Source organism: Elgaria multicarinata, chromosome 20 (genome assembly GCF_023053635.1).
Source record: "Elgaria multicarinata webbii isolate HBS135686 ecotype San Diego chromosome 20, rElgMul1.1.pri, whole genome shotgun sequence".
Taxonomy (NCBI): Eukaryota; Metazoa; Chordata; class Lepidosauria; order Squamata; family Anguidae; genus Elgaria; species Elgaria multicarinata.
The window spans coordinates 16,110,017-16,130,190 of record NC_086190.1 but is presented as its reverse complement, the minus strand read 5'-3'; the positions used below and the strand labels follow the sequence as shown (position 1 = coordinate 16,130,190).

At 43.2% G+C, this 20,174-nt stretch overlaps 2 protein-coding genes across 3 annotated transcripts in view; both read right to left on the bottom strand.

Moving 5' to 3' along the window:
- UBE4B (ubiquitination factor E4B) overlaps positions 1-8,413 on the bottom strand; it is a 63,493-nt gene extending 55,080 nt beyond the window's left edge. The window contains exons 1-2 of one of the 2 annotated variants that reach the window (XM_063145398.1): positions 8,312-8,413; positions 7,135-7,226 (exon numbers count right to left, since the gene is read on the bottom strand). In XM_063145398.1, coding sequence (XP_063001468.1) covers positions 7,135-7,158 — 24 coding nt within the window. In that variant the 5' untranslated portion in view covers positions 7,159-7,226; positions 8,312-8,413. Of the gene's footprint in view, positions 1-7,134; positions 8,085-8,311 lie in introns of those variants that run through there. The other variant, XM_063145399.1, reaches the window with a different exon arrangement.
- Positions 8,414-12,923: 4,510 nt separating this feature from the next.
- RBP7 (retinol binding protein 7) lies at positions 12,924-18,016 on the bottom strand. Its single transcript, XM_063145118.1, has 4 exons — positions 17,742-18,016; positions 15,875-16,053; positions 15,006-15,107; positions 12,924-13,219 (listed from the first exon to the last, which is right to left on the bottom strand). Exons 1-4 carry the CDS (start codon positions 17,812-17,814, stop codon positions 13,169-13,171), a joined length of 405 nt encoding a protein of 134 aa, XP_063001188.1. The 5' UTR covers positions 17,815-18,016; the 3' UTR covers positions 12,924-13,168.
- Between the last annotated feature and the right edge of the window lie 2,158 nt (positions 18,017-20,174).

The window sequence follows — 20,174 nt, the reverse complement described above, 5'->3', positions numbered from 1 at the left end:
AATTCCCTCGCTCTTGAAAAATGTCCAGTGTGTAAAGTCCACGAGGGTTTCTCTATTCTGCTGCAGTCGTTTGAGACGCAAAGATCCCAAATCTTCTGCAGTGAGAAGTCAACATCCCTTTAAAATGGCTCTCTGTAATGCAGCCCTAAAGATGTGTATGTACTACGGGATCCCTTGCCTGCATAAGATATCCCAGGGCATGCTCTGAAAGCAACAACCTTGCAGAAGCTAAGCAGTTCTGGTCAGTACATGGTTGGCAAGCTGGAACCTTTATTGACACAGCCCTGAAGACCACGGAGGAAAAGAAGAGTAAAAACATGTTTGTTTTACATTCTGCAGCGGTGTCATCCAGAGCTGGAAAAAGGTATTGCAGCTTTGCAAATAGGTCCACAGCACTTACGAGATGTACTGCTGCTTACCCCCACCTGGTGCCCTCCAGATGTGTTGTACTACAGCTCCTAGAATGCCCTAGCCAGCAGTTGGCTGTGGAATCTGGGAGCTGCACTACAACACATCTGGAGGGCATAAAGTTGGGGGAGGCTGCAGTACTCCAATATAAGTCATTGGCTTAGACAACCCAAATTACCTACAACCCAAATGGGGATTTATTATCATCCACTTTAAAAGACCTTCCTTACTAACAGGGTGGATTTGATTTAAATCAATCACGATTTAAATCACTACTCAGAAAGACTTGATTTAATCATGTGACTTCCCCCCCCCCACCCAGCACGCTATTCATTGAATTTTTTTAAACTTAGCACTTAAGAGTTAAGGGGGGTTGATTAGATTTGCAAAGGCACAATGGGATTGTGATCTCTGCAGACACAAATTCACCGTTTTGAGAACTGTAAAACCAAGCATCTGTGATAATATCTTCTAGATAGAAAAAAATGCCCAATCATCTTACAGAAACCTCTGGAAGAGCATGACATGGTGAATGGATGAATGGAATTCATTTACCAAAAAATTTAAACATTGCATGAATATACAGCCTCATGCTACATAATTAAAAATGAATCCTTATTTCATGATGAATAACCTTTGGACTACAACGTATCTTAAATAGAAAACTATCTTTAGACAGATTTTTCCTCAAAAAGCATTTTATTAAAAAAAACCCAATTTAAATTTTAAAAAATCTGATTTCTTTGATTTTTTTTAAAAAAACCATTGATTTTTCTCCACCATTACTAATATCCTGGTGATAATATTTGTCACAGGTGAGAGACTATTTTCAAGCCTAGTGTCTTGTACACAAGCAAGATAAAAAAAAAACCTGACACTGCATAAGTTTAGAAAACAAAGCAAAATCTGACTCAGGCGACAGCCAAAGGAGCCTGCAGTGGCTGAATTGTTTTTAAAGAGAGAGAAAAAGCTTGCAGAAACTTTTAAATACTTTAAGTTAGGCCAAAATCAAATCCTATACGTTGTATAACCTGTCTTGATGATACATGCAACAAAAAGGTGATAACCTTAACCTAACACAATATAAATGAAAACAAGGAAGTTAAGGAAACAGGTTAAAAAAATGCAATTTTATAAACAAAAATATAACGTTAAAAGCAACATACACAGAGCATTTCACATGTACAATAATACAACAAAACAATCAAACTGCTAGACAGAAAATGCTCAATAGACTTAATCAATCCATGCTTGTGAGCAGTGGCTGTTTAGAATACCTTCTATGGGCTTCCTTTGAATATTTGGAATTATACCGTGTGGGAAGTGACACCTGATTATCTATACTGTTTGGAACTTTTAAGTCAGTCCCGAGAAAAATTAGCCCACGGTACGAATCAGCTTGGCACACGGGCCGTTGAGGAAGACCAAGAGTGGAAACGCGTCTGGCCAAATTGATTAAGTCTACGGAGCATTTTCTGTCTAGCAGTTTGGTTGTTTCGTTGTGTTATTGTACATGTGAAATGCTCTGTGTATGTTACTTTTAACACTATATTTTAGTTTATAAAATTGCATTTTTTAACCTGTTTCCTCAATTTCCTTGCTTTCATTTACATCATTTCCTGTGCCAGTAATTTACATGAACACGATATAACCACGCTTCCATGGAAAAGGCAGACCTGAAACCCTTAACGGTTCTCCTCACTTGCATAGAATCATAGAATAGCAGAGTTGGAAGGGCCTATAAGGCCATCGAGTCCAACCCCCTGCTCAATGCAGGAATCCACCCTAAAGCATCCCTGACAGATGGTAGTCCAGCTGCCTCTTGAAGGCCTCTAGTGTGGGAGAGCCCACAACCTCCCTAGGTAACTGATTCCATTGTCGTACTGCTCTAACAGTCAGGAAGTTTTTCCTGATGTCCAGCTGGAATCTGGCTTCCTTTAACTTGAGCCCGTTATTTCGTGTCCTGCACTCTGGGATGGTGCACTCTGCATTTACTGTGTACTGCATTTACTTGCTATTTACTGTGTAATCTGTACAGCACCATGTACATTGATGGTGCTATATAAATAAATAATAATAATATGCATGCCACCTTCTGAAGACATGGCCCTACTATTCCAGTTGCAATTAACACACTTGACAAACGAAAGGCCCCTCCCCTTCAGCATCACCACTGAAACTGCAGCCCTCCTTTTCTTAATCTTTCATGGCACAGCAGGGGCAATTCCTCACCACCGCGTGCACCACACTGTTGCAACATCAAAGGGTTGCTAAATCGTCACCTTCGTCCCCGCACAACAACACCGTCAAGTTCAGCGCGATGTTTTGGAATATGCCGAATGACTTTGCATAAACATGTCAGTTATTGCAATTTGATCTTCACCGACAGCGTAGGGCATGTAAGACACACACAGACACACACACACACCAGCAGTGAAAGGGGATCGTAAGAGCAACCAGCCAACAGCTCATTGCCGCGGCAGGACTCCGTGCACTGAAAACTAGACATGATCCCATTCTTGCACTAAAAAAAAGTACACATTTCCATTCCAAGGAACCCAAATGTGCAACTAAAGCATATGCTAATATGCTTGTTTTACAAATGAACACATGATCTGCATGCTTTGCCTTCACATTAGCATTGAAGGTTTTGTAGCATATTTATTTTTTATTACATTTATATCCCACCTTTTTTTCCCCCTCTTGGAAGGAACCCAAGGCATCTCACTTGGTTTTCATAGAATCATAGAATAGTAGAGCTGGAAGGGGCCTATAAGGCCATCGATTCAAAACCCATGCTCAATGCAGGAATCCCCCATAAAGCATACCTGACAGAGGGTTGTCCAGCTGCCTCTTGAAGGCCTCTAGTGTGGGAGAGCCCACAACCTCCCTAGGTAATTGGTTCCATTGTCGCACTGCTCTAATAGTCAGGAAGTTTTTCCTGATGTCCAGCTGGAATCTGGCTTCCTTTAACTTGAGCCCGTTATTCCGTGTCCTGCACTCTGGGAGGATCGAGAAGAGATCCTGGCCCTCCTCTGTGTGACAACCTTTCAAGTATTTGAAGAGGGCTCCCATGTCTCCCCTCAATCTTCTCTTCTCCAGGCTAAACATGCCCAGTTCTTTCAGTCTCTCTTCATAGGGCTTTGTTTCCAGACCCCTGATCATCCTGGTTGCCCTCCTCTGCACTCTGGGATGATCAAGAAGATCATCCTGTTCTGCATTTTATCTGCACAACAACCCTACGAGGTACAGTAGGCTGAGAGTCAGTGTGTCCCTGGGAGCTTCCATGGCCGAGCAGGGACTACAATCTAGATCTTCCAAGTCCCAGTCCAACGCTTTAACCATTACATGGGCTCTCGGTGACATTTCCACAAAGATGTAGTAATTGCTGGTATGAGGGTCAGCAAACATACATTTGAATGAGAACACAAGAAGAGCATTGCTGAATCAGATCAAACCCTCAGTCCAGTAACTTGTTTCTCATAATGGCGGACGTAAGTGCAGTCGCCTTCTCGTGCTTGAGTTTCCTACCAACTGATATACTGCCACTGATATTGATGATAATATATAGCCATCATGACAAGTAGCCATAGATTTTGCCATCCATGAATTTGTATAATCTCCTTGCAAAGCTGTCCAAGCTAAAGAGGCCTCTCATCCCATCTTGTGGTAGAGAACTCCATAGTTTAACTATAACCTCTTTTGTCTGTCCTGAATTTCTAGGAAGCTGCCTTACAGTGACACGGTTCACACAACCAACAGAGCCCACTCTAGGTTATTTAAGCCACGGTGGATGGCGGCACATGTCAGGCAACTTTTGCATATTCAATCTGCGACAGCAGCGTGCCATGTGAACCTGGCAAGAGCGGTTGTTGACATGGTTAACAAACCACTCACAACCCTAAATCAGCCCATGGCTTGTGGGTGGCTTGTTAACCACAGCAACAACCCAGGCTCACATGACACAACAAGCTACAGTTGCAAAATGGCAGCCTGCACAAACTGCTAAGACCCGGGGGGTTGATTAACCCACCATGGGTTAGCATGATGTGTGAACAGGCCCACAGACTCAAAACATTGGTCCATCTAGCTCAGTATTGCCAACATTGACTGTCAGTGGCTCTCCAGGGTTTCAACCAGCTTTTCTAGCCTTACCTAGAGATGCCAGAAATTGAACCTGTGACCTTCTGCATGCAACGCAGGTGCTCTACCCCTGAAACAGTGACCCTCCCACACAGCTTCACTGAATGACTCCATTTGGTTCTAGTATTATAAGCGACAGAGAAAAACTTCTCTGCACCATGCATCATTTTTATAAACCTCCATCATATATCCCTTACGTTTTTCTACACTAAAAAGCCCAATAGTCTAACCTTTTCTCCTAGGGTAGTTGCATTCCAAGCTCTACAAAACATTCTTTGAGACTTGGGTACCAGACATGTACACAGTATTACAAGTGTGGCGACACCATAGGCTTGTATAAAGGCATTATGCTGACGTTGGTAATATCCTTTTTGATCCCTTCCCTAATTATACCTAAATAATCTAATGTAGCACTTCCCCTTTTCACAGCAGCAGCTCATTGTGTCAACCATGGCCCTAAGATTTCTTTCCTGGTAAGTAACCACCAGCTCATACCACATTCCTGCATATGTGAAGTTCAGATTTATTTGTTCTTTGCACCCTTCAGTGCCTCACTGCACTCTTAAATCGGGCTGCAGTTGCCATTTTATTTCTCATTCACCCAGTTTGTGAAGAGACAGATGTCCATCCAGCAAACTCTTAAACTTTCTTCTTCTGAGAAGAAAACACATCAGCTTGATTAGTTTGTTCTACTGCCCAACCACTGGCCAGAGTATCTTACAAAGCAACTGCATTTTACATAAGTCTTCCTCAACCTAGCTCCCTCCAGATGTGTTGACCTCCAACAATGCTGGTTGGGGCAGTGGGAGGATCGAGAAGAGATCCTGGCCCTCCTCTGTGTGACAACCTTTCAAGTTTTTGAAGAGTGCTGTCATGTCTCTCTTCAATCTTCTCTTCTCCAGGCTAAACATGCCCAGTTCTTTCAGTCTCTCTTCATAGAACTTTGTTTCCAGGCCCCTGATCATCCTGGTTGCCCTTTTTTCAGTTGGTTTATTATTAACTGCTTTGAGAATCAGTTAAGACTGAAAAGTCCATAAAGTAAATAAACACAGATAGTTCATACTGGGAAAGCCTGTCTTATGGCAAGTTATTATATATAGCATCCAAGCTAGACCTTCCAAACGTCCCTACCTGCATCAAAACTACAAGGTACAATAAAAACCCATCTCCTTACCTTGGGCTGTTGTAGGACCACTCTAAAATATGAACACATTCAAAGCAAACAACAGATCTCAATGGTATATGCCTGGAATGAGCAAAAAGTAATCACCAGATTTTTGGGACTTCAACTCCTGGAAGCCCCTGCCTGCTTGGCCAATGGTCAGGAATGCTGTGAGTTAAATGCCCAAAACATCTGGAGATCTACCTTCTGCCAACACCTGGTTATAAGCAATTGACCAAGTAATCATCAATGCTTTTACAGGTAACATGATCAAACATTCACTTATTTTTGTTTAGTTTAACACAAACGTGCCACTACAGTGGCAGCTGGAAAGATAAGAGAGATCAGAAAAGACTGGAATTAAACAAGGTGGCAGAAAATATTTCCTCATTGTGATTACAACCATTTCAAACTCAGCAAATGTTTAAAAGTTTAAACACTGCGTAAGGTCTGAATAAGACACAGGACATCCTCTTAGTAAGGCAGGAAATAATCTCATGAACACCTCATCACTACAATATTCAACAACCTTTCAATCATCATACGTAAACATATCCAAAGAGTAGCCATAATAGTCTTTAAGGGGGCAGAAGATGTTTTCTTTGCTGCAATAGACTAACGAATTTACTATCGCTTGTCACATTGTGGTCTTTCTCATCTGTCAGTACTTGCAATTTGGAACCTGAACTCAAAGCCAGCTGCTGAAAAAAAGCAGTCTCCTGTTAACCCAACTTCTTCATGCTAGGGGACCAGTGCCAAGTCCCCACATAACCCTTGCCCTTCCGCTGACAACTTAGACAAAAGGAGGAGCCCCCAAAATTTATGTGACCAAATATCCCAAAAGGGCCATAGCCTAACAGGCCACATCTCTCTAGGTCAATGGCATCTTTGCAAATAGATGCTTCAAAAAACAAGTACAAAATGCAGGAAAGTGTTTATCTATTCCTTTGTATCAATGAACGTAATTTGAGTAGGTCTCTTTCATAAAGCTATAACACTGTCAGTTTCAGACTTTAAAAATTGCTCTCTCTAAGAAAAGATCTGGTAAATTTACACAACAGGGATGAACACACAATTACCCAGAAAAAAAGGAATTAAGACAACCCCACCCTCTAGATAATTGCAGTCCTATTAAGTAGGTTGAGCTATGTCTAAAAAAAAAATGCAAGCAAAGAAGCACAAGGGAAAAAATCTGTTATATTACTTCTGTAATGCAACAAAACATGAATATAGATATGGTTATATCAGCGTAATGCATCCAAATATATTTACTTCTTAAAACACAGCTCTTGTACCCCAAATACCTCTTCAATATCCCTCTGTAAACTCTGTTCAGTAGAAGTATTTACCTGTAACACATTGTACCCCACAGCTTCCCTTTCTACAAATCCCCTACCCTGGGCAACAGGACCCAAACTCACCTCATCAGCGCTCAGCTCCTCCATTGTTTTCCTCTTAATGGTGAAAGGCGTTTGGGGGAAGGGGGAGCTCTGTATTTCCCTTGAGGGGCGTGCTTGTGGGAGAGAGAGTATTTAAGGGAATTCCTGTCCTGCTGTCTCTTTCCCTAGGGATGTCTCAGAATTGCATAGTCAGAGGTTAAGAGCAACACCACGTTCCCCTCAGGCAAACACAACTTCCTCCTCTCAGTTTCACCAGTCAACTAAGGCGCATCAACAAAACACACACACTCACTCCAACCCTGTCCGATAGCTGAACCTCCAGGCCTTGTTCCTTCCTGTACTTTACCTATCACCACTCAGCCTGTTTTGAAAGCCTGCTTCCACTGGAACCTTGGCTACCACCCTAGGGTCCTGTGTCCTGTTTTTTTCTTCCTCTTTGGGGTTGGCTTCCCCTCTCTCCACAATAAAGCTTCCCCTTGTAGCCTACCCTAGCTGCCTCCTATACTACCGAGACACAAGCTGCCTCCGGCAGATCCCAGAGACTCTACTGCTCTGTGTCCCTCTCTCTATATATATCCTAAAGCCACAGCGGAAAGCTAGTTCCTGTAAATGATAACAAAAAGTACCCTACCTTGCTGTCTCCTTAACCTCGAGGGGTGGGGAACAATACCACTTTGTAGCCCAGGGAGTCCACCACTCACTCTCTCCTACCTATCCCAAGTCTGCGACTACACAGTACCCACCTTGTATCCCAGAGGCCCTGTCGCTTGCTACCTCTCCCCAGTCCCAAGCTACCTTCTGAATATCCCAGCAACCTTATTAGTCCCATATAGATTGATTAGATAGATAAACCTCTCTCTCTCTCTCTCTCTCTCTCCCCCACCTCTAGAAGTCCCAGCTGACTGACTGCTGGCTCCTGTAAAATGCAGCCCCAGCAGCCAACTCGACCACTTGGCTGTATACCCGGAAGGCCCGGTTTACAGGCTGCCCACCCCACAAAATCGCCTCAGCTCCCTTCTCCTCCCAACCCCCAACCCCGTGAAGCCTCCAGTTGCCTGGCTTGAAGCTGCAGAGAGGCAAGGGGGGAATTTAAAAATTAAATAAACACGCCAAGGCCTGGCCAAGCACCTCTCAGCAACCCCCCACGCACACACCCTTGCAGGCTGCGCCCCTCTGGCTTTCCCTCAGCCTCTTCTGCCTCCCCACACAGAGATTATTCATCAAAACAAGAAGGCGGCGGCGGCCATCTTGGCGTCGGATCACGTGACCTTCCCCCTCCTCCTTCTACGCCGCCGCTCTCTGTGTGTGTGTCTCTCTCTCTCTCCCTCTCTTTGCGTACGACGTCGGCGTGCCGCGCGGACGCTAGCCGAGTTGCGCGTGCGCGCGAGGGTGCCGACCAATAGCAGTGAAGGAAAAGAGGGAGGGGAGAGGCTAGTCCACCTCCTCGTTCTCCTTCCTCGCTCGCTCGCTCGCTCTCGCGCGCGCTGACAGTGACCAATAGCAGTGGGAGAAAAGGGGCAGGGGCGGCGCGCCAATCCTAGCGCACCCGCGTGCGCGCTAATCGCAGCCAATGATAGTGGAGGGGCGGAGGCGGCCGTCACCGCCCACTTCCCCACCTCCAGGCCAGAGTCCTCTTAGGCCTAACTACTTACGAAGCTAAAGCGACGATCTCATTGGGAGGAGGAGGAGCCTGTTTGGCTGCGCCATAGCAACAGGGGCGGAGCCGGGTGAGAGGCGCTGAGGCGGGAAACGGAGAAAAAAAAGTGGGAGGAGGGGCTCATTTTTTGAGGCAAATTCTGAGGGGAAAAGTGAGAATTTATTTATTTATTTATTGCATTTATATACCCATAGCCGAAGCTCTCTGGGCGGTTTACAAAAGTTAAAAAGAGTAAACATTAAAAACAAATATACAAAATTTAAAAACATATAAAGCATAAAAACAACAGTATCCTTATAAAAACAGCTATTCTGGGGTCCGTTAAAAATAGAGAAGATACCAATGTTATTTTATTTATTTTTATGTATAAGCCACGGTGTGTTTGATTTTAACGTCGAAAAGTGGAATATAAATTATTATTTATGACACAATAAAATACTAGAACCCGGGGTCATTCCCATGAAGCCGATTGGTGGGAGATTTAGGCCAAATAAAAGGAAGGACTTCTTCACACAGTGCATAATTTAAAATATGGAAGCACAGAGTTAAACTATATTATTATTATTATATTTATTTGTATCCCGCTTTTTGCCCAATACTGGGCCTCAAGGTGGCCTTACAATATTTAAAACACGTACATTTTAAACCTAGGAAAAGAAATGTACCATTTTTTTTAAAAAAAAATACATTATTAAAATATAAACGTTTAAAATACACGACAATTTTACAAGTCCTTTAACACAGATGGAAGACCAGAATATTCTCCAATAATCATAGAATCAAAGAATAGCAGAGTTGGAAGGGGCCTACAAGGCCATCTAGTCCAACCCCCTGCTCAATGCAGGAATCCACCCTAAAGCATCCCTGACAGATGGTTGTCAAAAAGGGTTAAGTCAAAAGCGTTTACTGAACTAGTTATCTTGCTCAAAAATTTAGAAGCTCAAGAGATAGTCCAAATAAACTGGATTTCGCAGTTCAAAGACATACAGCTTGCTATGCACACAAGGCTCCCAAAATTTATATAGAGAGAGATGTTGCTTTGTATGTTGCAGAGTTGCCATCTGGTGGTTAGAAGATAGCACTGAACTGCTATATTCTCTTTATCCTCCCTAAAAGAAATCTGTTGTATTTATTATTATTTTTATTATTATTTATTTATATAGCACCATCAATGTACATGGTGCTGTACAGATTGCACAGTAAATAGCAAGACCCTGCCGCATAGGCTTACAATCTAATAATTACAATCTATTTGAGTGCCTTTTATCCTGCAATCAAGGGGAGACATGATAGAGGTGTAGAAAATCGTGCATGGTGTAGAGAATGAGGAGAGGGAGAAATTTTTCTCCCTCTCTCAAAATACTAGAACCTGGGGTCAATCCCATGAAACTGATGGGTCGGAGATCCAGGACAAATAAAAGGAAGGACTTCTTCACACAGTGCAGAGTTAAATTATGGAACTCACAACCACAAGATGTAGACATGGCCACCAATCTGGAGGGCTTCAAAAGGGGGTTGGATAAATTCCTGGAGGCAAAGGCTATCAATGGCTACTAGCCCTGATGGTTGTGTGCCACCTCCAGTATTCGAGGCAATAAGCCTGTGTGCACCAGTTGCTGGGGAACATGGGTGGGAGGGTGCTGTTGCACCGTGTGCTGCTGCTTTATCCCTGGCCGATGGCTGGTGAGCCACTGTGTGAACAGAGTGCTGGACTAGATGGACACTTGGTCTGATCCAACATGGCACTTATGTCCTTATGTGTGTATCCAGAGATCATCGTCTTTCTTTGTAACCTTCTTCTATTTCTTTTCTTACCAGGGGGAAAAAAGCCCTTTAAGAAATTATGGGATCTGTCAGACTTCCTCCAACTGAACAGCGTCCAGATATGTTGGATTACAACTCCCATTATCCCAGCCAGCACATTTATTGTAGGACAGGGTAGGTAAACTGTGGCCACATGCCTCCTTTCAGGGCCGGCTCAAGATATTTTGCTGCCTGAGGCGATAGATAAGATGGCGCCCCCTCACATTCTACAGACAAAAACTGACTGGATGGGTAGTAAAGTTTTTCTTCCATGCTGGCAGTGGGACAACATCCTCCACCAATCCTTAATAGCAGCATGCTAAATTAGAGGGTACAGAACAGGACAAATTACCCACACCTTTCATCTCCAACATCTGGCTGCCACCGCCCAGCATTTGCTACCTGAGGCAATTACCTCACTGTGCCTTATGGAAGGGCCGGCCCGGCTTCCTTTGGTCAACTCCAAAAGCTCTCTGCAAGTTATCAGTTCAGACCTCTGGCAAGATAATCTCTCCTTCCCATGGCAGCTTGGAGGATAGGGAGAGAGAAAAAAGGCGGTGGCAACAAGGGAGAAAGGAAATTTGAGAAACTTGTGGGTGCCTCCACAAAATGGCTCCAACAGAATCATAGAATCATAGAATAAAAGAGTTGGAAGGAGCCTACAAGGCCATCTAGTCCAACCCCCTGCTCAATGCAGGAATCCACCCTAAAGCATCCCTGACAGATGCTTGTCCAGCTGCCTCTTGAATACCTCCAGTGTGGGAGAGCCCACAACTTCCCTAGGTAACTGATTCCACCGTCGCACTGCTCTAACAGTCAGGAAGTTTTTCCTGATGTCCAGCCGGAATCTGGCTTCCTTTAACTTGAGCCCGTTATTCCGTGTCCTGCACTCTGGGAGGATCAAGAAGAGATCCTGGCCCTCCTCTGTGTGACAACCTTTTAAGTATTTGAAGAGTGCTCTCATGTCTCCCCTCAATCTTCTCTTCTCCAGGCTAAACATGCCCAGTTCTTTCAGTCTCTCTTCATAGGGCTTTGTTTCTAGACCCCTGATCATCCTGGTTGCCCTCTTCTGAACACGCTCCAGCTTGTCTGCATCCTTCTTGAATTGTGGAGCCCAGAACTGGACACAATACTCTAGATGAGGCCTCACCAGGGCCGAATAGAGAGGAACCAGTACCTCACGTGATTTGGAAGCTATACTTCTATTAATGCAGCCCAAAATAGCATTTGCCTTTCTTGCAGCCACATCGCACTGTTGGCTCATATTCAGCTTGCGATCTACAACAATTCCAAGATCTTTCTCGTTTGTAGTATTGCTGAGCCAAGTGTCCCCCATCTTGTAACTGTGCATTTGGCTGGCACATAATGGCTGCCATGAGGGCCTGGCTTGTCAGAAGTGAGGTAAAGCGGAAGGGGGAATAGTGAGGCTAGAGGTGGTGGTAGGGAATTCCAAGGCAAAATGGTGGAAGGGAGAGAAAGAGCAAGGATAGTGACTAGAAAGGGTAACTTTTCCCAAGGTTTCTATTAGAATTTTTTTTTCTGAAGTGGGCAGGGAGTGGAAAGCTTTGTGACCACCATTGGAGGTACCTGCAGGTGGTGTTGGGGACCCACTAGTATAAGCTTTTCAAAGTCTAGTTTTCCAAGGGATCTGTTGCCCAGTTAGAATGCATTTAACTGATCTAACAACTCCTACACAACTAGATATTGAAGCCTTCCTGTTAACACTGTAAGGACTGGAGCATTTCTACATAAGGCTTTTATCCCACACTTTTACTGGGGCTTCTGCTTCCAGTGTCTTCACAGGATTAAGATGAGCTCTTACACAGTGCTTTTTTCTTGGGGGGAGGGGTCTTTCTCTGATTTTCTACATGTTGCATTATACAACCACTAGATGGTGGTCTGGTATAGCAGAATTGCACTAGATGGTGCTGTGGTGTAGCAGAATTGCACAATTACACAGAGCTTTCTAAGGCATTTTCTAAATAATAGCAGGCTTTTAGCAGATAATGGTTGCAAAAAGCTGGAGAGGCCCTGGGGAATGATGTCATATAAAGGACTTGCAAACTTCCTTGAGTGACAATCATGACCACACAATAAAAGCCTCGTGAGGAATGTCTCTGTACAGCACCATGTACATTGATGGTGCTATATAAATAAATTAAGAAGAAGAAGAAGAAGAAGAAGAAGAAGAAGAAGAAGAAGAAGAAAGGCTTAGAGTATTAGACTAAAGTTTAGTCAAAGTTTTGTCAATCACAACGCCCGGCCCCAATTCATGTGAACAGGCTTAAAACCCCAAAAAGGAATTTTGGAAAATTAATAGGATACTATAATAAAAGCTATAGACTCCAAGTTGTATTGCCAAAAGCCTTCTTTAATGAAACCAGTGCAGATTACCTGCCAGCAACAGTGACAATGTTTGTTCTGGAGATCACTTGGAAGGTTGTTGTTGTCGTTTAATATAAAGAGCAACGGGGAAAGATGGAAAGCTTGACCTAAGAAGCTGCTGATGTCAGCTGAAAAAGTGCTGCTACAGGAGAGCGCTCCTGCACAAGGATCCCGACAATGTTGCCTTTCGGGGTTATCACTGCTTTTGCTTCACGCTCTCTTGAAAACCTGCCTGCTTACTTGGTTTTCACACCGGAGTTCCTGCAAAGGAGAGGAGATATCACATTGAATATAAAAAATGGGATTCAACTCATTCTCGCTAGCAGGTGTTCTAGGTAGCCAATTTTTAAAGACAATGACCCAAGCCAGGATTCTCTTAACTTTTGGGAGTTGATAGATACATTTGGAATGTTGACTTCCAAATAATAATGCAATTAGCACTTGAAAACTGTAATTGTGTTGAGTATAAATTTTACTGCTAAGGTTACTGTAAAAGTCGAAAGATAATAAATTAAAAATTGCAGTGGTATTATTGGGAGTAAATTTGATTACCACGGCTTCAAAAAGCAAACATAATATTCCATTAGTATTTTGAGAAGTTACTATTAGCATGCCAAAAGGTCAAAATTGATGATCCGTGGAGGGTAGGATCAGCAAGAGAGGGCATGTTTGCAAGTGGACATGGAAACTGAGAGAGAGCAAATTCTCACGTTTCTAATGCAAAAAGTATTGATCATGTGCCCATCATTCCCTACTCATGGTTGTTTATGGGTTCTTCAGACAACATCATGACCTGCCAGTTGTCGTGTTTCTCAGAACACTCCTGCTTTCGATGGGAGGCAAATGACGAGGCTTGCTAAGTAATCTACAAAGCTTTTATTAAGCAACAAATCTGTCAGGGATTTAAACAACCATCTGTCAGGGATGTTTTAGGGTGGATTCCTGCATTGAGCAGGGGGGTGGACTCGATGGCCTTGTAGGCCCCTTCCAACTCTGCTATTCTATGATTCTATGAAACGTCTCTTCTACCTGAATAGAGTCTTAACTTCTTAGAAACGTCCCCCTAGGCAAAACTATGCAAACTAAGCAAGACAATTGTCTGTTCAAGAAGAATAGGAAGACACTTCCCAAACGCCCGCAACTTCAAAGCGCCTGGTGCGGAGGCAGCTTCTGGTGTAATTGAACTGACTTTCTCATGCCTTCCTTCCGCCCCGTGCATTTTAGCTTCCATCAGACCCTAGCATCAGCCAGCTTGTCGGGATGCTCACTTTTGGAAGAAACCTCACTTCCCACTGAGTGTGTAGGATTTTGCCTTGAGGAGATAAGCTCTGGAGAGGGAATCGCCCATGAGAGCTTCCTCCCCCACTGGTACAGGCTGGCTGGTGTGTGGCGCTCCGTCTTCTAGTTCTGAATTTGATTCTGGTTGATTACCGGAAACATCTCCCAAAACAGGGGCAGTAGGGTTAGACATGACACTAGTTTTGCTTCTATATCTAAAGAGCACTTTCGGCGAGTTATTTTAGAGCAGGGAAATGCAGCATTTAATCGTTAAGTGGAAAAAAACCATTTATTTGTTCTCTTCTCCGTTTGCTCTATCACAGTGTCACCTAGAGGCGATGTAACAGAGATGCACCTCATGTAGTACTCAGATCTCTATTCACTGACAAAACTGAAGTTGATTTACAGCCTCGTATAGAAAAGCTTTTAGTACTTGTTATGAAATCCCTGCATCCCACCTAGACCAGTTGTATTGCATCCCACTGGCTGAGAACCACTGGTCTAGAGCAACTCCATTTATTTATTTATTTTATTACATTTATATTCCACCCCATAGCCGAAGCTCTCTGGGCAGTTTACAAAAGTTAAAAACAGTGAACATTAAAAACAGATATACAAAATTTAAAACCACCAAAAGTATATTTAAAAAACCCAATATCCATTAAAACAACTATTCTCGGTTCAGTTTAAAACTCAACATATGCTGTTAATTGCCATTAAAAGCCTGGAAGAAGAGGAAAGTCTAGTTAGATACCCTAGGATCACATACCAAATACAGCTCATCTCCTTCAATCCAGTGAGTCCAACCTCTGCCTTTCTTCTCTCCAGTTTGAACACAAACAAGTTTGTCGGAGTCCCAGGTAACCACACTCTGGATTTGGAAGGAGTGGGGTGGGAAAGAAAGGGGAAGTCAGAATATTCAAGGCACAGTTCATTCCATAGCTTAGCTAGTGAGCATTCTATCCAACAAGCTCTCTGGGTGGTTCACAAACCAAAGCTTAAAACAATCAAATGCAACATAGTAAAACATAATATAAAAACCTTTTAAGTATCAAACAGAATGATGATACCAAAGTAACAACCGAGATAAAACCAGCAGCAATGCAAAGATCTAAATACACACTAATGCCATTTAGCCAACTTGGCCACCATTTTTTAATTTACACCCCACCTGTCAAATACGTTATCAGGGTGGCTGACAACAACCACCCATCAATACATTAAAATAAGTTTTTAAAAAAAGAAATAGACCCTAAGAACAGCATCTAAAAAACCCACAAAAAAATAAATAAATTAAGCCTCGGAAAATACAAGTCTTTGCTGGAACCCTCCCCAAAACACACACTTATTTTTTAGTTATGTTGTTGTTGAATCATTGTTGAATCATAAGTTGTGTGTCGTGTGAAACCTGTCATAGTAACAAACTATGCTTTGTTGACAATCCACAAAGAGAACCCCTGCTTTGCCGTTGGGTTGTAAACTGGGGTTTTCATGTTTAACAAACCATGGTTTGTTAGTATGGCTAAGTTCACACAACACAACACCCTCACGATTCAACAACCTGAACTCAACCTGTACTCTGGCTTGTTGTGTTGTGTGAACCAGAGCAGTGTATTTCAGTCCAAGCTTCCCCCTTACCTTGCATTTCCTCCCATCCAAGCCTTTGTTGTCTTCTTCAAACGCTTCCCCAATTTTGAACTGGACAAAATAGCTCCGGAAAGTGCTCGTTGTGCTGATAATAAATGAGTCCCCGTCCTGTTTGATGACCTTCTGAGGTTTCAGGAGTTTTGCTACCTTGCGAGTTGTAAAGTCAATACCTTTATCACAGAAGTTACACAAGGGAAGTAAGAGATCAGGATCGAAGTGCAAATTTTACATGCAAGTGACTGTACTATAACAATAAAATATATAAAATATAAAACATAGCTAAAATCGCTCAGGTAAAAGTCAGTGGACAAAATTTGAACTAAGTTCACAGTAATATACATGAGGCAGAAGGACAGATAGTGGAGATATTTTCCCTGAATGTGGGTGATAATCTGATTTATGCTTGCTCCATCAACATTTGAATTTAAAGCTTTAACTCAGACTTTGCGGGTCTAAGTAGAGGAGTATTCCACACCATCCACTCTAACTGTACGCATATTTCAAGATTGGTTATATTTTGGATACTGGGTTGTTGTTTTTGGATCCATGCTGAAGCAGATATTTGAAGTTATAGAGATCTGCAAACCACAAAAGACTATCTAGTCGAAACATATTTGGCAAGTCACAACTTTTCGTTTAAATTACCTTTGTCATTTGAGTTTTGTAATGTTTATAACAGATACATGATACGTTTTGTCTCTACTTATTACCCTCATATATTACTGTGAAGTTAACTCATTTTTTGCTCATGGATTGATTTTTACCTATGCAGTTTTAGCTAGGGTTTACAAATTATTTTATCGTTATGACACAGTCATTGTGTGTTAAGAGTTGTGGTTATTTCCTGATCTTCTCCCCCCCTCTTTGGTTTCAGTTGGCCAGGAAATTATCTCTCTGCTTTGACCTTGCATAGAGAAGTTACAGAGCCAAATTAACTGCATCCTACATCCCACACATTGGATTCATGTCAACACAGACACCTTCATTCCCGTCCACTCCATTTGCCCAAGATAATGCATTCTGGTAGATTCAGGACAAATAAAAGAAAGTACTTCTTCACACAGTGCATAGCTAAATTATGGAATTCACTACCACAAGATGTAGTGATGGCCACCAATTTGGATGGCTTTAAAAGAGGGTTGGATAAATTCCTGGAGGAGAAGGCTATCAAGGGCTACTAGTCGTGATGATTATGAACTATCTCCAGTATCCAAGGCAGTAAGCCTGTGTGCACCAGTTGCTGGGGAACATGGGTGGGAGGGTGCAGTTGCACCATGTCCTGCTTTGTTGGTCCCTGGTCGACAGCTGGTTGGCCACTGTGTGAACAGAGTGCTTGGCTAGACGGACCCTCGTTCTAATCCACCATGGATCTTCTCATGGTAGTATGTTCTTAGTCAGATGGGTGGTAAAAGTACTTTGCCAGAGATTGCATCACTTGGCAAACTAACTAGCCACTCCAGTTCATCAGGACGGATGTAGCAGAAGATTTAGATGTATTAGAAGCTCTTAGCTAAGTGGGTCTTTAATACCGCTACTCTCTAGACTCCCTAAAAACTGTCAGCATTACATAAAACTATCAACAACAACATTAAAGGCGCAATCCTACGCATGCTGGGAATTGTAAGTCTTTTTTCTGTCTGAACATGCATAGGAGTGCAAATTTAAGTCCTTGGTTTGAAATTAACTAGGGTGCTCTGCTGCTACAATTGACAAATCAACTTCTGATCAGTTCAAAAGAAAGGGATAGAGTTGAGAGAGTGAACGTCTTCTGCTCTCAGGAACTGTTTCCACATATGCCAAAAGAATAGAAAAACAAGGAAAACAAGAGAGGAAAAACATATGCAATATTTCTACTTACCTAGGGCCAACATATAGCCCTCAAAGTTTTCGTTTTTGACTAGGTTCCAGGTGCCACTGAAATCCACAGGCATGGCTGAAGATAAGGAAACAGAAACTCAGGCTGGGAAAATAAGGCTGCGAATGGCAGTGTTTGATTCAGGCCCTCTCTGTATATGAGGGGGGAAAGGGGGGGATTGCAGCTGGAGGTGATGAGATTGTGCTCCAATCTAGCCCGGAGGTGGGAGAAAAACTCAGCCTCAGCTGGGGATTTTGAGGCGAAAGTTCACACGGGCTGCAATCTGTGTGTGTGGACTTAAAGGGGCTGTCCCATGAGTCACAGGGAGGGGAAAGGGCAGGCCAACCTCTTCGTGGCTTTGTCTTGGGTAAGAAAAATCTGGATTGCCATTGAAATACGGTGCCAGGGCATGAGAACGTGAAGAGCTGACCTGCTGGAGTTCAGACGAAAGGTCCGTCTAGTCCTAACAGGGCTGGCTCTCGGCTTTGAAGGGCCTTTGGGCAAGATGCCCTCAATGGGACCCCTCCCTCAATGAGTCTACTTTCCCATCAGTATCGTCACCTGCTGATTTTGCTCATCCTCCTCTTCCTCGTCATTGCTCCTGTTCGCTTGCTTCAAGGCCCACTGCGCAAGACACCCTCCATGGCCCCCATCTCTTGGTGAGTCTACCTTCTCACCGACATGGTCACCAGCTGCTCTTGGTCCTCCTCTTTCTCATCATGGCTACCACTTGCTTGCTTGGCAGGCCGAGAGCTAGGGAGCCCGGCATCTATTTACTCCTCGTTTTCACCACCACCATTGTCTGCGCCAGAGCAAGAAGCAGGTGAGCAAGGAGGTTGCAATGGGGAAGGGAAGGAGCAACTCCAGTTACCTCTTGTCAGTGGGCCCCTGCTGGGTGTGGGCCCTTGGTGCATGCCCAGACATGCCTACCCTTGACGCTAGCCTTGATGACAACCCAGCTTGTTATGATACTGCGTACGACTAGACAAGGCGAAAGGTGTCACAGGATGTGCTAACTTTGCTCTAGAACGTGCTCCTGCCAAAGTAATATCTCTATATATACACACCTAAACATCTGTGGGTTTCAAAGGAAGTTCCCATTGTTAACCAGACGCTTGGAGGGGCAAACCCATCCCTCTCTGCCGCTGGTAACAATTAAGCAAGCCCCACAGAAGTACGTTGAGGAAATAGCGGAAAGGCCTCGAACTCTGGCCGCATTTCTGGGTCTGGCTTCACCGGCCGACAGCACGTGACCACCATGAGATTGCACCACCAGACCTCAGCCTTCATTTCCCCCCAGCCTATGGAGTAATCAAAAGGGAACAGCCTGATTTTTAACAAAAATAGCATCACTGCTGCCCCCTTTGACATTTGATAGCCTTTTTTTTCAGCCTCATGTTTACTCAGCAAGAAGTCCCACTGAGTTCAAAAGGACTCTGGGCCAAAAGAGAATGTGTGTGTGTGTGTGTGTGTTATACGGGTCGATTTTTAGGAACCAAGCTTTTTTGGGGGGGTGTCGATTTTTAAGGGAGAACCCTCTCAAGGCATTGTACAAGATAGACAATACAAATTGATGTAAAATAAATACAAATGAAAATCAATCAATATTCAGTTATGGGTGCAATTCTATCCATGTTTAGAAAAGAAAAATGCCCCACAATTCCAAGCATTCCTTAGCCAGATGTTATAAAAAGTGGGTTAGGGAGGGAATGTATGAGGAAAAAATTCCTGACTCGATGTAGTCTGGATGTACGCATAATCAGAGCCTTGGGGTTCAATCCTAAATAATAATAATAATAATAATTTTATTTCTTACCCGCCTCTCCATTCCGATTGAGGCAGGGAGCAACAACAAACAATAAAATACATAAAACTGAATTAAAACATAATATAAATTGTTGAAAACATCCTGAGTAAGTTCCGTGCTCTTGATGGTTCTGCATGGACCTATGGCCCAATTGGAGTCCATCAATAGCAGAGCCTTCAGCGTAGTGGCCCCCTTTCTTTGGAACTCCCTGCCCCTGGAGGTCAGGCAGACGTCAACACTGTGTTGCTTCTAGCGCTTCCTGAAAACAGCTCTATTCCAGGAAGCATTCCTTGACAGCCACGGTTTTTATTGGCATTTGATATTTTTTTAAAAAACCACATACAATATAATTTAATGAGTGTTTTAATCTTTGTATCTTTTACTGTTTAGCTTCTTATGTCCACCGCTCCAGAATCAGTTTCAGATATGGAGTGCTATACAAATTTTGTAAATCAATTGAATTTTACAATGCTTACTTTTGAGTAAACATGTATGGGATTGCACTGTTAAAATGTTATGGAGCAGGAGGGTTTGTGGACATTCAAACTGGGTTCTGACATGTGCTGGAGATAAATTTAGATTCTGTGTTATGTAAAAGAAAAAAGGCTTTATAAAGGGAAATTGTTAGC

Bases quoted from the DNA above. Each gene is read 5' to 3' on its own strand.
- RBP7 (XM_063145118.1), bottom strand. From the start codon at position 17,814: ATGCCTGTGGATTTCAGTGGCACCTGGAACCTAGTCAAAAACGAAAAC. The intron at 16,054-17,741 runs GTAAGTAGAAAT...TCTGTGATAAAG, and splicing joins GGGCTATATGTTGGCCCTAG to GTATTGACTTTACAACTCGC. The intron at 15,108-15,874 runs GTAAGGGGGAAG...TTCCAAATCCAG, and splicing joins TGGATGGGAGGAAATGCAAG to AGTGTGGTTACCTGGGACTC.